An 18,829-nucleotide genomic window follows, 5' to 3' on the forward strand; every position below is an offset into this window, starting at 1 on the left:
CCTGCTTCTTATTAGTAAAGTGTGTATACCACATAAAGAAGATGCTAGGTAGTCAAAAATCCAGGAATGGATCCCAACATTCTCTAAGGAAATGCTCAAAATACATAATAAAATATTTCTGAATGTAGATTTCTTGCTCTATTAAACAAAGGAAAACCATGTTTTACTTTTGATGGATGTGACTGAATTTTACTGTATTTGATTGAATTTTACTGCAGATTATCATTACCTGAAATAAAAAAGTAGGGAAGTAGGGAAACTCTCCAGCTCCAAATGTGTAAGACAGTGAGCAGGCACAAAGCCTTGGAACATCAACTACACAGAGGAAGAGTTGATTGAATGACTTTCTGCTTGAACACAACACACTGAAGGCAGGGAAATGGGGACATCTAAGAAGAAAAAGTGGAGCAGTAAGAAGAGAAGGAGTAGTGACAGTGAACTGATGGAACAACAGATTAGTGAGAGTGGCTCGGGAAAAATGGCTAAGAACTTGAACAGATGACAGGTTATATGCTACATGTAGAGGAAGTCAAGAATGTTATGAAGACTCATAAACATAAAACTCAGACAACCCAAGGAATCAAATGCTATAAAAGTTAAGAGTATTAAAACCTAACTTTCTGAACATGTTGCTAATTAAAATAATTGAAAGAATATCTGAAAACATTCCTAGCTGGAAAACCAGAAGTCTTCAAATGCAATTGAAAGGTATTAACACACTGAGCAGCTGCTTATTTCTTCCACTTCCTTACTTACTATGTAAAGTAATGCACAAGAAGGAAAACCAAATGTTGCATTCTCATGAGAATATCAGGTACCCTTTAGATAAATCTGCATCTGCTGCAGTCTACCCTAAAATGGATGCAACAATTTAATAATGTTCTAATTTACCTTCATGATATAAAAGTTTGTTGGTGCCATGTTATCAGTCTAATTTAGTCACAGAAAGCTATTGGTCTGTTTTCAACAAGTGTTTTGGTCAAGGTTGTTGGATTACTGTGATTGGATTACAAAAATATATGATAAATAAGAACACTTGCAAAATTAAAAACTATGGACAAGATTCTGCACTGTTAGACATAACTACAATGATGGACTTTTATTGTCAAGGCAATGTCTGACAATGCTATCTTGCAAAAATCTACTTGGTATCACCGCAGAAAGGGCACTGCATAATGAGGTACTGGGGAATGGCATCTGCAGTGCTTTCCCAATTATGGGAAACACTGAGCTAGAGGGAGTTCTTGGGTTTTGCCACAAATGCTTCCCCTCAATGTGCTCTGTGACTAGGAGTCTTACTCTTCTAGTGAACTTAAATAAGCAGGGTATAGACAGAAATAACATTGTTTTAAAATCACTTAAAATACCTTAAGAGAGTTTCCAGTGTGCAAAAGTTTCTTTAACACGGATCCTGTAATAAAAGAATACATTATGATATTTCAAAACATTTAAAGACATTTCCTCCCTCATAATTTTCAGGCATGGCCACTGCATGTTAAACATACTGTATAATTGTATAAGTCTAGATATTTTAGTCAAAAATTGACCCAAAATGCCTGGTTTGACTTATCTATGGGTCAATGCTGTACTACAATCCTTCTTCAAAAAAGAAACCATATCTGAATAGCGTGACAAAAGGTGAGAGCTTAATTCATCCTGGGAGAACCTAATAGAAGTAACAACCACCGCTACTAATTCCATCATGGTGCCACTTCTGACCTTTTTTGAACAGCTGGGCAAATTACACTCATGTTTTACTTTCTCTGAAGAATGATCCTTGGCTTATCCATGGGTCACATCATAATCCATTGTTTTTGGCCTCCAAACCTCACCCCATTTATACATGAGGTCAACTAATTCATGGTACTGAAAATGTCCCAAAATAAACAAAGGATGCAGTTCTGGAAAGGCATATAATTGGGGGGGGGGGGTCAGATGGGCACTTTTCCCTCAGAAAGTGACACTGAACTCCAAATGTCCCCTCCCTCCATCAATGCGGAAACATCTGAAATATTTGCATCTTTGGTGTTATGGGGCTGGAGGTAAGGCAAAAAAAAATCCACACTGTCTTTGGAGAAACCTCCATCATTGAGAGAAATGGGTGCCAAATGTAGGAGTGGCATTTGCCCGAAGGAAACAGTTCATTTTATAAAATACAGAGAAGAAAGCAAGCGATGACAACATTTTCCTTCTGCCCTACCAGTCAATTTTTGAAGAGGTGATTTTGCCCATCTTCCTACAGGAGCTGTGGAATATACCCTAAAATCAGACTTCAAGGATAGTTACCTATGCTGTGGAAATGCCACCGATAGAAAATCCTTTCTGGTAGCAGTTGTAATATTCTCTGGAGAAAACAAAATAATTCATATATTTATTATAGCATATTGAATCACAATAGTTTCTTGGTGTCTAGTTTACATCGCTTAAGTGCAAAGAAGTGATTTTTCAGGAAGAAGAAAGTTGGTCATCATTGAGAATCAAACGATTTCCTCCATTATTAAGCTTTTCTATCGACCTGGAAAGTGTCAAAACGTTATTAGCAACGTCACATCTGTCATTTAGAGCAGTGTATAAAACTGTTCATATTCTAAATATTAATATGTGTTTGCACCTCATAAACATAGCATTATAAATACCTAAATTCAGGCAATTGCAGAATATTTCTTATTCAAAAAAGGAAACACATCTGAAAAGTAGAGTGAATTTCAAAGCCAAGCAGCATTAGAATTGCCCACACATAATTTACATTTAGCTCCAGAATTTCTAAGAAACTACTGATAAACATTAACTGCAGAAATCTTCCTCTAAGCAATTTGGGCCCTGTGTACTACAGACATGGGCTGCTTGCCATGCACCATTACAATATATTTCATTCATTAATCTGCAAAATAAATGCACTCTGCTAAGTTACAACTATAGGGCATTTTTTTCCTTGGAGGCTTGTCAAAGACTGAGGTAGTAAGCATATATTACTAAATGGTTTACTGTTATGATTGAGCCTCATGGCTCTGTTACTGACAGACGTGGGCGTAAGACTCCTCGAGAGTCAGATACTCTCGAGGAGCGAGAGAGAAAAAGACTGCGAGACATATTTGCAGCACCATCTGACGAGGAGTCTTTCGAAGGGTTTACGGAGAGAATGGAGGAGGGGCTGGTTAGCTCAGAGGAGGATGAGATGGATTGGACTCGGGTAAGGGAGGAAGTGGGTGCCACTGGCCATGATGGGACAGAAGATGAATGGGGACCTTCAGGATTAGACCCATGGTTTAGCTGGAGGGATGGGACGGGATCCACAGCTGGAGATGCTGTTGGGCGTAGTCAGAGGTGTTCCAGCTCTGACGAGGAAAGTGATGAGGAAACGCCCGGGTTAACGAGGACAGCTGACAGTGATGAAGATTTGTAACTGGCATAAAATGGGGCTTGAGAGCAATTGCAAATTGCGTTGGGCAAGGTAATCTGGGCAAACGCTTGGGATCCGTGTGTGTGTGGGACGCTTCCCTGAAGACTTGTGTGCTTTCCTGTGCTGTGACGTAAGTTGATTGGAATCCAGGGTCAGACGGCGGGAGGGATTGTGTGGGCATTTGTTTGTGCAAACCTGTGCTTACTCTTATTAGCTTGACCTTCCGTCGTCTTCTTGACGGACGCCATCTCCTGCTTTGAGAACTCGGACTGAACTGACCACGGCTTGTCTTCCCCCCTTCTTGGACTTGGAAAAACTACAAACGTCTGCTTCTGGCTTTGATCTACGGAACGGAACTGGTCTACTCAACTGCTACAATCCTTGGCTGAATTACTCGTGTTGGAGATCCTGTCTGCTGTGTGTGTGGGGGAGCGACGCAAGTTACTCTAAGCACAGTGTTGGCAGCAGAGAGGAATCTGCTGCCAATTAGTTGCATTCTTTGTATCTTTTGTTCCTTGGCTTTCGTTTCGTTTATACCCAGGCTGAAGTAAGCAGTTTGTTTTTACCCGGATTAAACTCCGGTTTAATCCGGTTTATCTTTTGAACATTTACTTTTGCCCCTTTTTGCTCCTAAAGGCAAAAACTGCCTGGCCCTTGTGTTTTACGGGCATTTTTGAGTTCTGTAATCTAATAAACTCTGTTACTTTGAATCTTGTGGCGTTCTGTCCTTGACAGATTGCCCAACGCCATAAAAAGTTTATTGCAGCAATAAACCCGTCAGGAAGACGATGGATGAGTTACGGGCCAAAGTAGACCAATTGCAAACGGCTTTTACCGTTAGCCAAACAGCTCAGGCTGTGAAAGGACATGTTTTGACTCCTGAACGCTTTGACGGAACCAGGTGCAAGTTGTCAACCTTTTTGGCACAAGTGGAGCTTTATTTTTCTCAGCTCAGTGCTCATGCTTTTCCTACAGACACTAGCAAGGTGGCCTTTATTTTGAGTTTGTTGACCGGTCCCGCAGGACAATGGGCCACTAATTTAATTTTGGGAAATGACCCAGTCAAGGACAATTTGAATAATTTCAAAAAGTTGTTAACTGATACTTTTGGGGATCCTCTCCGCACGGAGAACGCTGGGTGGGCTCTGTATCGGTTGAAACAGGGAAAGGGGACTGTTTTGGATTACTTAAATAAGTTTAACCTGTATCGCCACCAGCTGGATTGGGGGGAAAATGCATTCATGCTTTTATTTACTGCCGGGTTAAGTGATATGCTCCAGGATGAATTAGCACGCTTGGAGCCGGCTGAAAGCTGGGACGCCTTAGTAGCTAAGGTGCTGCGTTTAGACGCAAGGTTCGAGGCTCGTAAACACTCAAAAGCAATGTGTGCGCCACCCATGCATGTAACCAGGGCACCTGTGGTGATGGGGGAAGAGCCCATGGAGCTTGGGGTCTTTAAAAAGCTGTCTACAGAGGAAAAGAGCCGTAGGAGGCAGCTGGGCTTGTGTTTGTACTGTGGGAATGCTGGGCATTTTGCCAAAAATTGTAATGTGAAACCTTCCCAGCTTTCGGGAAAAGGCCAGCCCTAGTGCGACGTGAGTCCAACGCACTAGGGCTCCTCAAGCAGTCAACTGAGGGGAGGAAGCATGTTTTCGTACCCATTACATTATCTGTTGGGGGAAGGGAACTTGTTTCTACTTTGGCACTGCTGGACTCAGGGGCTACGGTCTCCTATGTAGATATTGAGTTTGCTAAGAAGCATGGCATTCCTAGAGTGCGCAAGGCATGCGACGTGTGGGTGGAAGGAGCAGATGGGAGACTGCTGGAGACTGGGGTGGTTAACCATGAAACCTCAGCAGTAACGTGGGAGGTGCAGGGAGTAACGGGAACGTTTGTGTGGGATATTACGAGCTTGCCTAGATATGATGTGATCCTGGGGATGGATTGGCTAGCTGTAGTAAACCCACAAGTAGATTGGGCAACACGTAAAGTGATCTTAAAGAGGCAGGATTGTTGCACTCTAAATGTTACTCATTCTGATATGGAGGGAGTGCCTGCTGAGTATGGGGAGTTCTCTGATGTATTTTGTAAAAGAGAAGCGGACAAATTACCACCGCACAGGCCATATGATTGCGCCATCAAGTTGGCAGAAGGTGCGAAACTGCCAGCAGGGAGGCTGTATGCCTTGACTGTACCGGAAAGGCAAGCTTTGCGGGAGTTTCTAGATGAAAATTTAGCCAAGGGGTTTATTCGCCCATCTAGTTCTCCAACTGCGGCACCGGTATTCTTTGTAGCCAAAAAGACTGGGGAACTTAGGTTGGTCTGCGATTATCGGATCCTAAACAAATACACCATTCGGGATAGGTACCCGCTGCCTTTAATCTCGGAACTGTTATCAAGGGTGCAAGGGGCTAAGGTCTTTACCAAGCTTGACCTGCGGGGGGCTTATAACTTAATCCGTATACGGGAAGGGGATGAATGGAAGACGGCATTTAACACGTGTTTCGGATGCCACGAGTTCCGAGTCATGCCTTTTGGGCTTTGTAATGCTCCTGCGGTATTCCAGAGGTTCATGAACGATGTGTTCAGGGACCTAATTGATCAATTTTTAGTGATTTATTTGGATGATATCTTGATTTTTTCTAAGGACGAGAAAGAACATCGTCAACATGTCAAGCAGGTTCTGCACCGACTGCGGGCTAATGGGCTTTTCGCCAAGGCTTCCAAGTGCGTCTTTCATGTGCCTGAAGTGGAGTTCCTAGGTCATGTAGTGTCAGGTAGGGAACTTAAAATGGACCCACATAAGGTTGACGCCGTCAACTCATGGCAGGAGCTGAAGACTAAGAAGGATGTACAAAGGTTCTTGGGTTTCGCTAATTACTACCGGGAGTTTATTCCGAATTTTGCAAAGCTCACGGTACCTTTGACGCAGCTTCTGCGCAAGAAACAGCCATTTGTGTGGGGGCGGGAAGCTCACGAGGCGTTTCTACAACTAAAGTCTAGTTTTCAATCGGACAACATACTAACCCATCCTGATGTTGACAGACCGTTCGTGGTAGAAGCGGACGCTTCTAGCTACGCGTTGGGGGCTGTATTGTCTCAGAAGGATTCCTCAGGGACCTTGCGTCCCTGTGGATTTTACTCGCGGCAACTAACACCCTTCGAGCAGAACTATACCATATGGGAGAAGGAGTTGTTGGCGATTAAGGTGGCGTTTGAGGTGTGGCGGCACTGGCTTGAAGGGGCACGGCACCAGATCGTGGTCAGATCTGATCACAAGAACTTAGAGCACTTGCAAACAGCAAAGAAGTTAAACCAGCGTCAAATCCGCTGGGCTTTGTTTTTCTCCAGGTTTAACTTCAAGGTGCAGTTCGTGGAGGGGAAGGCAAACTTGCGGGCCGATGCTTTATCCCGCAAGCCGGAATTTAAGACCAATGAGCAGGTAGTATGTCAGACCATCTTGCCTACTGCCTCTCTGTGTGTTGTAGATAATGAGCTTGGGTTACATGACCAGATCCTTGAGGCTCAGAAGGATGATGTGTGGACTCAGGAGCAACTGATGCTGCTCTCTGCAGGTAACCGTACCATACTGCCGCATCTCCAGGATCAAGACGGGGTATTGGTGCGTAGGGGGCAGGTTTACGTACCAGTAGGGACCCTCAGGTTGGAGGTGATTAGAGCCCACCATGACGAACCTATGGCTGGGCACTTTGGCAGGTTCAAGACCGTACAGCTTATCACCAGGAGCTACTGGTGGCCAAAGATGCGGCAAGACATTCTGCGCTTTTGTGACAGCTGCGCCGTTTGTCAGCAGAGTAAGACGCCTGTTGGGCGCCCTAGAGGGTTGTTATCGTCTTTACCTGTTCCGGAGAGGCCATGGCAAATCATTTCCATGGATTTTATTTCAGATTTGCCTAAGTCTGGGGGTTATACTTGTATTTGGGTGGTGGTGGATTTATTTAGTAAACTGGCTCATTTTATTCCTTGTTCAACCATTCCGGCGGCCCCTACGTTGGCCTTACTATTTACAAAGCACATCTATCGTTTGCACGGAGCACCCGAGGTGATTATTTCAGATAGGGCTCCGCAATTTGTGTCACGCTTTTGGAACACTTCCATGAGTGTTTGGGGACTAAGTTAAACGTGTCTTCAGCTTTCCATCCGCAAACGGATGGACAGTCGGAACGGGTTAATGGGCTCTTAGAGCAGTATCTGCGTTGTTTTTGTTTAGATCAACCCACGGCTTGGGTAAAGTGGTTACCGGTGGCGGAATTTGCTTACAACAATGCGGTGCACACGTCTAGTCAGCATACGCCATTTGAGCTAACTTATGGTTTTCACCCACGGGGAGGTGTGGCGCCGTCGACCAATGTGGTCTCTTCGGACCCTGTGTACCGCTCTTCGGAAATGGCTGCATTGCATGATGTTGCCCGTCGCTTACTGTTGGAAGCTAAGGCAACGCAGAAGACTCAGGCTGACCGCCACAGGCAGGCAGGGGAGGAGTTGGAAGAAGGGGATTTGGTGTGGTTATCTTCCAAACATATTAAACAGGCTGGGGGAAAGTTTGCGCCTCGGTATTTGGGTCCCTTTCCTATCGTTAAAAAGATTTCTTCTGTTGCGTTTCGTTTGCGTTTACCGTCTAGTTTAAAGGTCCATCCAGTCTTTCATCGTTCGCTGTTGAAACTTGATACCTCTAGTCGTCGTGGTGCTATAGCGGAGGGTATCACTGCCACTTCTCCGCCATCGGGGGAGGAGGCCTTTGTGAGAGGGGATAGTGTTATGATTGAGCCTCATGGCTCTGTTACTGACAGACGTGGGCGTAAGACTCCTCGAGAGTCAGATACTCTCGAGGAGCGAGAGAGAAAAAGACTGCGAGACATATTTGCAGCACCATCTGACGAGGAGTCTTTCGAAGGGTTTACGGAGAGAATGGAGGAGGGGCTGGTTAGCTCAGAGGAGGATGAGATGGATTGGACTCGGGTAAGGGAGGAAGTGGGTGCCACTGGCCATGATGGGACAGAAGATGAATGGGGACCTTCAGGATTAGACCCATGGTTTAGCTGGAGGGATGGGACGGGATCCACAGCTGGAGATGCTGTTGGGCGTAGTCAGAGGTGTTCCAGCTCTGACGAGGAAAGTGATGAGGAAACGCCCGGGTTAACGAGGACAGCTGACAGTGATGAAGATTTGTAACTGGCATAAAATGGGGCTTGAGAGCAATTGCAAATTGCGTTGGGCAAGGTAATCTGGGCAAACGCTTGGGATCCGTGTGTGTGTGGGACGCTTCCCTGAAGACTTGTGTGCTTTCCTGTGCTGTGACGTAAGTTGATTGGAATCCAGGGTCAGACGGCGGGAGGGATTGTGTGGGCATTTGTTTGTGCAAACCTGTGCTTACTCTTATTAGCTTGACCTTCCGTCGTCTTCTTGACGGACGCCATCTCCTGCTTTGAGAACTCGGACTGAACTGACCACGGCTTGTCTTCCCCCCTTCTTGGACTTGGAAAAACTACAAACGTCTGCTTCTGGCTTTGATCTACGGAACGGAACTGGTCTACTCAACTGCTACAATCCTTGGCTGAATTACTCGTGTTGGAGATCCTGTCTGCTGTGTGTGTGGGGGAGCGACGCAAGTTACTCTAAGCACAGTGTTGGCAGCAGAGAGGAATCTGCTGCCAATTAGTTGCATTCTTTGTATCTTTTGTTCCTTGGCTTTCGTTTCGTTTATACCCAGGCTGAAGTAAGCAGTTTGTTTTTACCCGGATTAAACTCCGGTTTAATCCGGTTTATCTTTTGAACATTTACTTTTGCCCCTTTTTGCTCCTAAAGGCAAAAACTGCCTGGCCCTTGTGTTTTACGGGCATTTTTGAGTTCTGTAATCTAATAAACTCTGTTACTTTGAATCTTGTGGCGTTCTGTCCTTGACATTTACTATGCATTTTCTACTGACAGGGTGTGCTCAGTTCCTGTGTTGGCCTTATATCTAATTCCACAGAGGTACATAGAGTGCCTGTTTCTGTGTTTAAGGTGATAATATTGGCTTGCTCGCTAAATCTTACATGTTTAGAAACAGTTAACAAGTTTTGAGGGAAGAAAACCCCTATGTCAATTTTGTTATAAAATGGACAAGTGCGCAACCTCCTAGGGTCAAGAACCTATTCTCTTGTAAATCTGTACACTGATGGTGTTAAATAACTAACTAAATAAGGTGCTGAGCTCATATCTCTGACAGTAGTCATGATATTTTACTGTTTGTTGTTGAATGTTTACAGTTAGCTCTTGGAACTAAGTATCAGCAGTGAGTAATCATTGTAGATGTACTGTACATGGAAAGATTGACCTTAAATGTGCAGGCTTTGATATTCAGGTTTTGATAAGAATGGCTCTGAAGACAAGGGTCCCATCTACATTGCCATAGAATGCAGTTTCAAACTGCATTATATAGACAGTGTAGATGGGGCCCAGGTTAGCCACCAGACTTTTCATGTAGAGCCAGTGGTATAACATGTCTGGAAAATTTGAAGTCAATGGGGAAAAGTACTGTTGCTTTCCAAAAAGTGGAGGGGGAGGCAGTATAATCATCATTTACAGACTGAAATTGATTTTGTTACATTAAGAACATAATATATGTTACATATAACTGAATTAGGCATGTAATTATCATGTTTGGTATATTAGAAGTACAATCTTTTGAGAAAATAATTATAATGTATTTCTTTTAAAAAAATCAAACTGAGCTATAAAATCCTAAACTATACAAAACACCTGAATTGTGAGAAACTGCCTTGGTTTTGCCAGTTTATGAGCACTGCAGGGGAGATGGGAAGGGGTTTCATTGAGAACAAAAGAAGCAACCAACATTAAAAAAAATTCATAAGCACTCAATCCTATAAAATAGAGCTTAGAAAACAAACAAATAAGGAATTATACACCTTTCCGGCTAAATGATATAGGGAAACTGCCTCCCGCCATTTCCCAATATCTAATATTGTTGTAGTTCAGTCTTTGATTGTGCCTGCACCTGAGGTCAGTGAGGATTCTGGACCTGCTAGCCTGATGTTGCTGGGGATTCTGGGCCTGCAGACCAGTAGGATAATCAGCAAGAGATTTTAAGTCCTAAAATTGAGCAGTCTCTGTCTGAAGGCCACATTTCAGAAAGGCAGTTCGCTAGGGAAGCAAGGTCAGAATCAGAGATGAGCTCAGAGGAAGAAATTCCAGGTGCTCAAGCTAATGAGCAGTTAGATAGAAGATTTATGTTTTGTCAACACAAAGCAGTGCAGCAGAGTTTGTGAAAGTCAAACCACTTGTTAGCCAAGAAGACCTTATCAGTTTCTCAAGGGAAACAGCATGATGTTCCGTCTATATTAGCAAGACCAAAAGGCTTCTTTGCTAGTTGGGCAACATTGGTTTTTGAGGATACATCTCTTGCCAAGTTAAGCTTTCTAAGGGAGTTCTAGTTCCATGTTTCCTGTTGATCATGTTCCATGCTTTCAAGTTTTAAGGATTGTTCCTGAATCTCATGTTGTGGATTTATTCCTGGTTTTTGATGCTATTCTTGTACTTTGAATTTTGTGGACTATTTCTGACATTTTGACTTTGGTTTTTATTCTATTTGCTGGTTTGCTTTTTATATATTTTTTCAATAACCTGCTTTGCTATTTCATCCTGGACTGGAGAGTGGTGTTAAGTACAGAGGTGCTTCCCAGTCTTGGAGTACAACAAATAAATGATAGCCGTTGGCTATAATAGTTTGTATTTCCTGGAAATGCACTAGACTGGCAGCTGAAATCTACACATTGGCATCAACCTACAGACCACTTTGAGGAATACTGCTGTACGCAGCCTTGGAAACAATGTGGAGAAAAGAAATATAGGCATACTATTGTAAAACAAAGCTTCTGGTAAAGAAAGTCTTTTATAAGAAGACTCTTTGCACAGTCCCTGGTTCCTTCCTCATCCTTTTTCTACCTGGAAACCTTTTTTTAACAGCATTGACACTGAGGTTATTGTGGAGGGCTGACTGGTGAAAGAGGACTGGCGAACACAGACTTTCAGTGGTGGGCTGCAGCAGTTTGTCTGCAATAAACAAGGATCTAATCAAACATACTGTAGCCAATCTCTGTGGCTTGTTACAGTCAAGGTAACAGCAACAACCTACAGAATCCTTCATTGTATGAAAAGCAAAACAGAGAGAAAGGCAGACAGCAGAAAAACCTGTCTCACAAGCTGTTTCCTGCATACTAAAATAGCATAATCCAGAAGTTTAGTCACCATCATAAAAAATCATCATAAAAGTGGGCAACTTGAATTTTGGGTGCATTTAGTCTAGAAAGATTAAAATGTTTTTGTTTATTCACGTAATGCTCACGTGACCTTTTCACACATGCATACTGTTAAGTTTGCAGAACTGCTCATTTTGTGGTGTAACAACTTATCCCTATTCTTTCCATGTCATTTCTGTCTCTAGTACCAATATTTATCTTACACAAATATCTAGAAACATATCTACTTTGTTAACTGAGATATCTCTGCATATGAACATGCCTTACACATTTTAGTCATCATTCTAAAAGAAAATATTTTATAAATGTGTTTTCCTATTTTTCTGAGAAATTATGGAAGAAAAGTGAAGGACTTTCCGCACATTTTTCATTTTTTTCCATCTTCAAGATTCCACATCTTTAATGGAGGAGAGGATGGCAAGCGAGGTATAAGAGCACAATAAACCTATTCCCTTGCTGATGCACTTTGTTCCTTGGGGAATGGATTGCTGCTTAACAATACCCCTCTTTTTATCCATACAGGATTATGATCACTTGTTGATTTGAAAAAAATTCCAAGGAAGCATTTTATATTCCATTGAACTAAGTGGCCTACGAAAATACTGCACATTTTTTTCAATGCAAAAACAAGCATTCTTCAAAAGCCCTAAAAGATTCTGGCCCAGCTTACCTGTCTGAACCTATCTCCCTCTATGAACCATCACGGAGTTTAAGATCATCTGAGGAGGCCCTGCTCTCAGCCCCACCTTCTTTGCAGGCATGCTTGGTGGGGACGAGAGACAGGTCCTTCTCAGTGGTGGTCCCTTGGCTATGGAACTCCCTCCCCAGGGAGATTAGTTCAGCCCCCTCCCTCTTAATCTTCCATAAAAGAGTAAAAACATGGCCCTGTGACCAAGCCTCTGGGGAATCTGTGCAATAAATAAATATGGATTGACATGTATTGACTATAGGAAAGGCCTGGATTATGCTAATGGATTATGTGATTATTTGTGATTGTTTGGTTTTAAATGTTTCTAATTTGTTTTAATTGTATTTTATTATCCTATTTTAAAATGTATGTTTTAATTTTGTATTGTTCTTATAGCATTGAAAGTTGCCGACATGTAAAGCCGCCTTGAATCCTCTTCGGAGTCGAGAAAGGCGGAATAGAAATAGTGTAAATAAATAAATAAACAATACTCAAGTTGTTTAAAGCTAATTCATGAGGTTCCATCAACTTTCAATTCTACTCAAACTGTAGCAAGAGCTGCAAAAAATACAATAATTATGTAAATCTACTACTTAAAACATGTTTACTGATCTGGGCTGTAGTTAAATTCTAACTCCAGGTGTCAAGCATTAATAATGCTAATTAACATTTTAACTAATTAGAAAGGAACACTGAGAAAGCCTTTCTTCCTGCTGACACAGGATGAAATAAACCAACTAAATAACCAATTAATTTAATCTCCTATGGTTTGCAAATATAAGTGTTTAATCCAGATGACATTTACACTGTTTCTCCATTCCGTGTTCTCTCTGAAGGACTTCTCAGTCTGGTTTATTAACAATGCCTCTCCAAAGGCCAATTCTGATACTAATTAAAGAATACTATTGTTAATCACTTATTTTTTAACAAAGTTGAAAGGAAGTTTTGTGTGACAGCACAGTTGTTTTAGTTGTAACTGAAGAGTAGAGATTTTCATAGCTAAACCAACAGATTTTTAGAAGAAGAAAAAATATCAATGAAGATTAATGTGTGTGCTTTAACTTAAACACTACATTATTAAGCTTTACTGAGAAGACTCAAGTCAAATGTCCTCCAGAAGCATAGGGTACGATAAATTATTGGGAAATAATTAATTTTCAATTACAGAATCCCTGGCAGGCAAACTGAAGTAGCTAATGTATTTGCAATATTTGTATATCATATTTTTTAAAATCTCAAACTGTTTACATAAATAAAATCAGCAATAAAATATATTATTATTTATTTTAAAGCCTTTAAATTTTAATGTTAAACACAAAAGCGTTTTTAGAAGTAAAATCAGTGGAAAATGGAAATTAATGGAAAGGTGTATTAGTCTTACCCATTCATATACACTTTTGCAGGTTGTGAGATCTGAATGGGTCTATCTCTGCTGGTATGATATATCAATGGAGAGTCCATTCCAGATCAGGATAAGCATAAGCTGCAATAGGCTTCTAAACTCCTTTCATACCAAAATCATGAAAGATCAGGTTGTCCAGCTAAATATTTTAAATCTTTAATGGAATGAAGGCCTCATCTACACTGTGTAAACTGCAGAGGTGGTCACACAAACAGTCCCCAACCTGGAGCAGGTCAGAGTACAGCTGGTCCAGCTAGGTTGAGACCTTACAGCCTGTGTTGTTATTGCCTCCTCCAGATAGTTGGAAATCATTTTTTCTGTGTGAAAAGAGGTGTTCACCAAAAATAGTTCATTATGACCATGAAGGGACTATAATGTTGAATAAATGCAGAAATGTGACTACTTACTTCAAAAAGAAAGAGAATGGAGTCCAGCTCCTCCCTTTGAGATTTATTCCCTGGCAGAAGGGAAGAAATGTTTCCTGTTATTATGAAGACCATGTATTTGATTATAAATTCACACACAAGTACTAAGTAAAATCAAACAAAGTACAATCAAATTCACAAGAGTTTAGTAAAAAAGAACACTATTGTCAGAAAACAATTATGCTAAATCTAGGTTTTGTTTAGAGTGTATGCGCAGTTTGCTCTAACTTATAACTTGAACTGTGTCTTAAGGACAGGATGTATGTGTGCAATTGAGAAAGAGGAGTGAGATGGGAAGCAAACAGAAGTAAGAAGGGAGAGTATACAATACAGGAGGCTAAAAAGAGCCACAGGATGTATCACAGAAAATGTTTCGGAAAATTAGGGGCGGTTTACTGGTGGTGGAAAGGCGGGATGTGAATCTAAGGAAATGTGGGAAGATAAGCAGCTTTCTGTCTAGAATAACAGTGATCCAACAATTTATACTACACAGAATGATTTTGAATGAAAAATTGATTTGAAAGTTAGATTGTTGATTGCACTGCTCTAGCAGGCTTGGGGATATTTGAATACTTAAATTTATAAATATCCAAGATGATTATTTTCCAAGTATAGAAGAGAAAGAACCTGAGATCTGGAAGCTACATTTTGTTCTTTTAAAACATTATATATGGTCAAGAGTCAGAACTTCCCAATAGCAATAACCCTAATACTACTTCCTATGATTCATCACTTCAGATTGGGGGAGATACAGTATTTCCAACTTCATCCAAGGAACTAGAAGTGAATAGCCAAACACTACAAAGTTGCTGTGTTCTTGACAATATACAAGCTGTTTTTCACATTTCTTTTATTTATGAAATGTGGAAGGAGAAACTTTTCCAAACTGCCATAAGCTCACCCTTAGTAATATTATCTCCAATCACAACAAATTAAGAAAAATACATGGATTTCTGTATAGCAGCCACAATATCCTGATTTTTCTGTACCATATCAAAATTGTGCTACAGAATTATGGTATCCCTCTAGTTGCCTCCTAACTAAATTAAAAGGCCAGCATTTTAACCTTTCTTTGTACAGGAGGTGCTCCAGGTCCTTAATTCTATCAACTCACTATGCAGAGATATCTGATATCAAAAGAATAGGAGCACTGCATAGAATGCAGTAGGCTCGTGTTCACAAAAAATATGCTATAGTATATTTGTACACTATGGGGCTCCTTGTTGTTCATTCCTTTGTCATCTTATAGGCAAGCCAAGTGACTGCTTCTCTATATCTGAAATATTTATAGAGATGTACACAGCTGCTGTGTACTTTTTCACTATATCTTTTATTTTGCATTGCAGTCTGCTTACATTTAAACTCCCATTTGGTTTACATTTCCACCTTTTAAAGGAAACACTCTTTCCCTTTATAGCTTTCTTGACCCTTTCTTTTAAACTGTCTGGCACCCTCTAAATTTGTGGATACCTTTCACAATCTGATATATATTATATCAAAGTCGCTTTTAATGTGGTTTAAAAATCATTTCTAAATGTCATAGAGAGGTTTGACCCTTTAAAAAATCTTTCAGCTTTTGTTTAATTTATTAATGTTGTGAATTACATATTGGATTTTCTAGGTTACTTTCCACTTAACTTACACTGGCATGATACAGAGTTAAAACTCTTTTGACATGTGTCAATGTATGTATGTGCGTTCAAATCACCTATCCAACCCGCCATATATTGTTGGATTGCAATTCCCAGTTACTCTTGACAGCAGTCAGTACTGAAGAATGCTGGGAGTTGCAACTCAATATCTGGAGTGACATATGATTCCTATCCATGTGCTCAACCAGAGTCCAGTATTACATACAAGATCTAGCTTATCTATTATCTGATGTTGTCTTTATTATTATTATTATCATCATCATTATTATCTTCATTTATACCCTGCCTTTCTCCCCATGAGGTTAAGGCAGCTAACACTCCACACTAGACAAGTGTAAAAAGTTAAAAAGTTAAAAAAAAAAGTTTAAAAAGAATTAAATAGTAACAGAATGGTAAAAACAATTAAAATTCAGTAAATACACTAAAATTGCTTTTAAACTCATATCCCCCCCCCCCGCCCCATACGCTAGAGGAGAACAGAAATCTCTGTCAGATTGATCCATAATAGATTGACTAAAGATCGTCAATGCCTGTGCTTCAAACTGGAAGGAGGTTTTGAATGGGGTGCCTCAGGGTTCGGCACATGGGTCATGACTTCGATATATTTATCAGTGACTTGGGTGATGAGGTGGGGGGAATCATTATATTTACAGATGATACAAAACTTGGGGGGAGGGTTAACACGTTGGAAAACCAGTTTTTTAAAACAACCTTAAAATCAAGCAAAACTTTTTCAAAGCTGAAATGTAACAAAGGCAATTTCCTCTCCTGAATTGATAACTAAACATCCCTGAGACATATAGAGAAGATAATTTTGGACAGAAAAAGTATACTTATGTTAAAACCAAATTACAAACAGATAAACAAAAAACCCTCTTACCTTTTTGTTTCAAGTTACTTTCCAGTGTTATGAAATTTTCATAGAAGATAAAATAAATCTGAGAATAGTTAATCTCAAAAAAATGTTTAAGTTCACTTCCATCCACAGCATCTGTAAAAGTGTTTTAAAAACAGAATATTGGGTGAAAATGTTATTATCCATATATATATTTAGTATTTAAAGCTCTGTAGTAAAGGAAGGTAGCTAGAAGGAAACGTTAGAATTGTCAATAGGATCAAATAGCTGTAGGCAAAACATAGCAGGTAAGGGAGAAAGTGAAGGTTGCACTCAAGGCCAATAATATACCCTGTTTCCCCGAAAATAAGACATCCCCGAAAAATAAGACCTAGTAGAAGTTTTGCTGAATTACTAAATATAAGGCCTCCCCTGAAAGTAAGACCTAGCAAAGTTTTTATTTGGAAGCATGCCCAGCGCCTGCCAAACAGAACACCAGAGCATGCAGGATTAGTAAATGTACATACCAGTTGTACATGGAAATAATGTTAGTAACAAGAAATTCTTGATAGGATTCACAGTTTGTCTGGTTATGCTGGTTTGTGATGACAACTACTGTACAGTATATAATAAATGTGCATTTTTTTGTTTAACAATAAATGTGAATTCTTCTTCATGGAAAAATAAGACATCCTCTAAAAATAAGACATCCTCTAAAAATAAGACATCCTCTAAAAATAAGACCGACCACATCTTTTGGAGTAAAAATTAATATAAGACACTGTCTTATTTTCGGGGAAACACGGTAGTACAAAGCTTGCTAGTACTGTTACAATTTTCTGGTGTTATTTTTTTTTCAAATACTTTACTGTTGTATACTGTTTCTTCCCTGTAGCCAAATGCAAAAGGGAGTTGCCAGCACTTAGAATGGATCCAGGCAGCCTATTTCTCCAAATTATGACCTCCTGACCTGGACAATCACCTGTTCAATAGACCATGTTCTGAAGCAACAAGTTACTTGAAGCTGGCATATCTCTCCTCCCATCCCACCTGGCTTTTCATGCATTCCTTCACCATAGCTATCATATAGCTGTCACCACTGCTGCCACTTTACCCTGGGCTGACATACCTATATCCCTGTGGATCTTGGATTTTTATTTGTAAATATATTCAAAAAATGAAATAGCTGTTTACATGACAGGCAATTTTTTTCTTTCTCTCCATTATCATAGATTTCTGGATTGCTACTTTTACTGCCATTCCTATTTTGATCTCTTTTGTGTCAAAGTTAATTTGAACTGACCTGATTTCAGAGGTACTTTCTTTTGACAAAGTGACCAGATGCACAGTAGTGAAGCATGCACAACCTTTGGTCTTCCAGGCGTTTTGGACTGCAGTTCTCAGAATTCCTGACCACTGGACAGGCTGACTAGGGCTTCTGGGAGTTGGAGTCCTAGAGGGCCACAGGTTGTGCAGGCCTGCTTTAGATAATGCAATGTGTCAGTCTTCAGTTTCTTAGACAATACAATTTTTCCTAAAATTATTTCAGTCCTTTTATGTCATGCCAAAAGCCTCCAGGGTTCACTTTAGCTAGTAAAAATCATTCCCCCCATTGTCTTTGAGTGCCTTAATGGTTTCCCAGAGGTCTGGGGTAAGACTGTTCTTATATTCATACTACTTTTTTCATACAGCCCAGAAAACTGAAGGATAAACTTCACTGCGTGTACCTATTCATCCACTGAGAAATACAAAGCACTGAATGAAAAACTTGGTGAATTAAACTTGTGTAGATCAGCCCCATTGAAATAGTGTGTTCACTCAGCTGGTCTTTACATACAACCTATCAATAGCATCAACTGAATAATATCACATTAATCACATAACAAGATTCAAGTTCATAGGTAATCCTATGGTCCATTAGAGATAATGCACTGTATATTTTACTAGGACATTCAATAGTATTACATTTCACTACAGTTACATTTCCTAAAACCTAGTAATATTTTGGCAATAAATGAAAGCAGTTATTACTTTAACAAAGATCCAGTTTAGAATACGTCAAACCATTCTCTTATTAAAAATCCCACACTGAACACTGCAGAAATGATAAACATTATTTATTGTTTCATGTTTTTAACAACTGTAGTT

The 18,829-nt window shown here is 40.4% G+C and overlaps 1 protein-coding gene across 6 annotated transcripts in view; it reads right to left on the reverse strand.

Moving 5' to 3' along the window:
* Nucleotides 1-18,829, reverse strand: part of ralgapa2 (Ral GTPase activating protein catalytic subunit alpha 2) — a 205,701-nt gene that overhangs the window by 173,125 nt on the left and 13,747 nt on the right. For 5 of the 6 annotated variants that reach the window (XR_010005277.1, XM_008109089.3, XM_062977917.1 and 2 more), the window contains exons 2-5: nt 16,727-16,837; nt 14,177-14,226; nt 2,287-2,344; nt 1,368-1,411 (exon numbers count right to left, since the gene is read on the reverse strand). Coding sequence is in view for 4 of the 6 variants with exons in the window: in XM_008109089.3 (XP_008107296.1) it covers nt 1,368-1,411; nt 2,287-2,344; nt 14,177-14,226; nt 16,727-16,837 (263 nt within the window). In the remaining 2 variants the exon portion in view is untranslated. Of the gene's footprint in view, nt 1-229; nt 390-1,367; nt 1,412-2,286; nt 2,345-14,176; nt 14,227-16,726; nt 16,838-18,829 lie in introns of those variants that run through there. The other variant, XM_062977919.1, reaches the window with a different exon arrangement.

The sequence above is a fragment of the Anolis carolinensis genome, chromosome 4 (genome assembly GCF_035594765.1).
Source record: "Anolis carolinensis isolate JA03-04 chromosome 4, rAnoCar3.1.pri, whole genome shotgun sequence".
Lineage (NCBI taxonomy): Eukaryota > Metazoa > Chordata > Lepidosauria > Squamata > Dactyloidae > Anolis > Anolis carolinensis.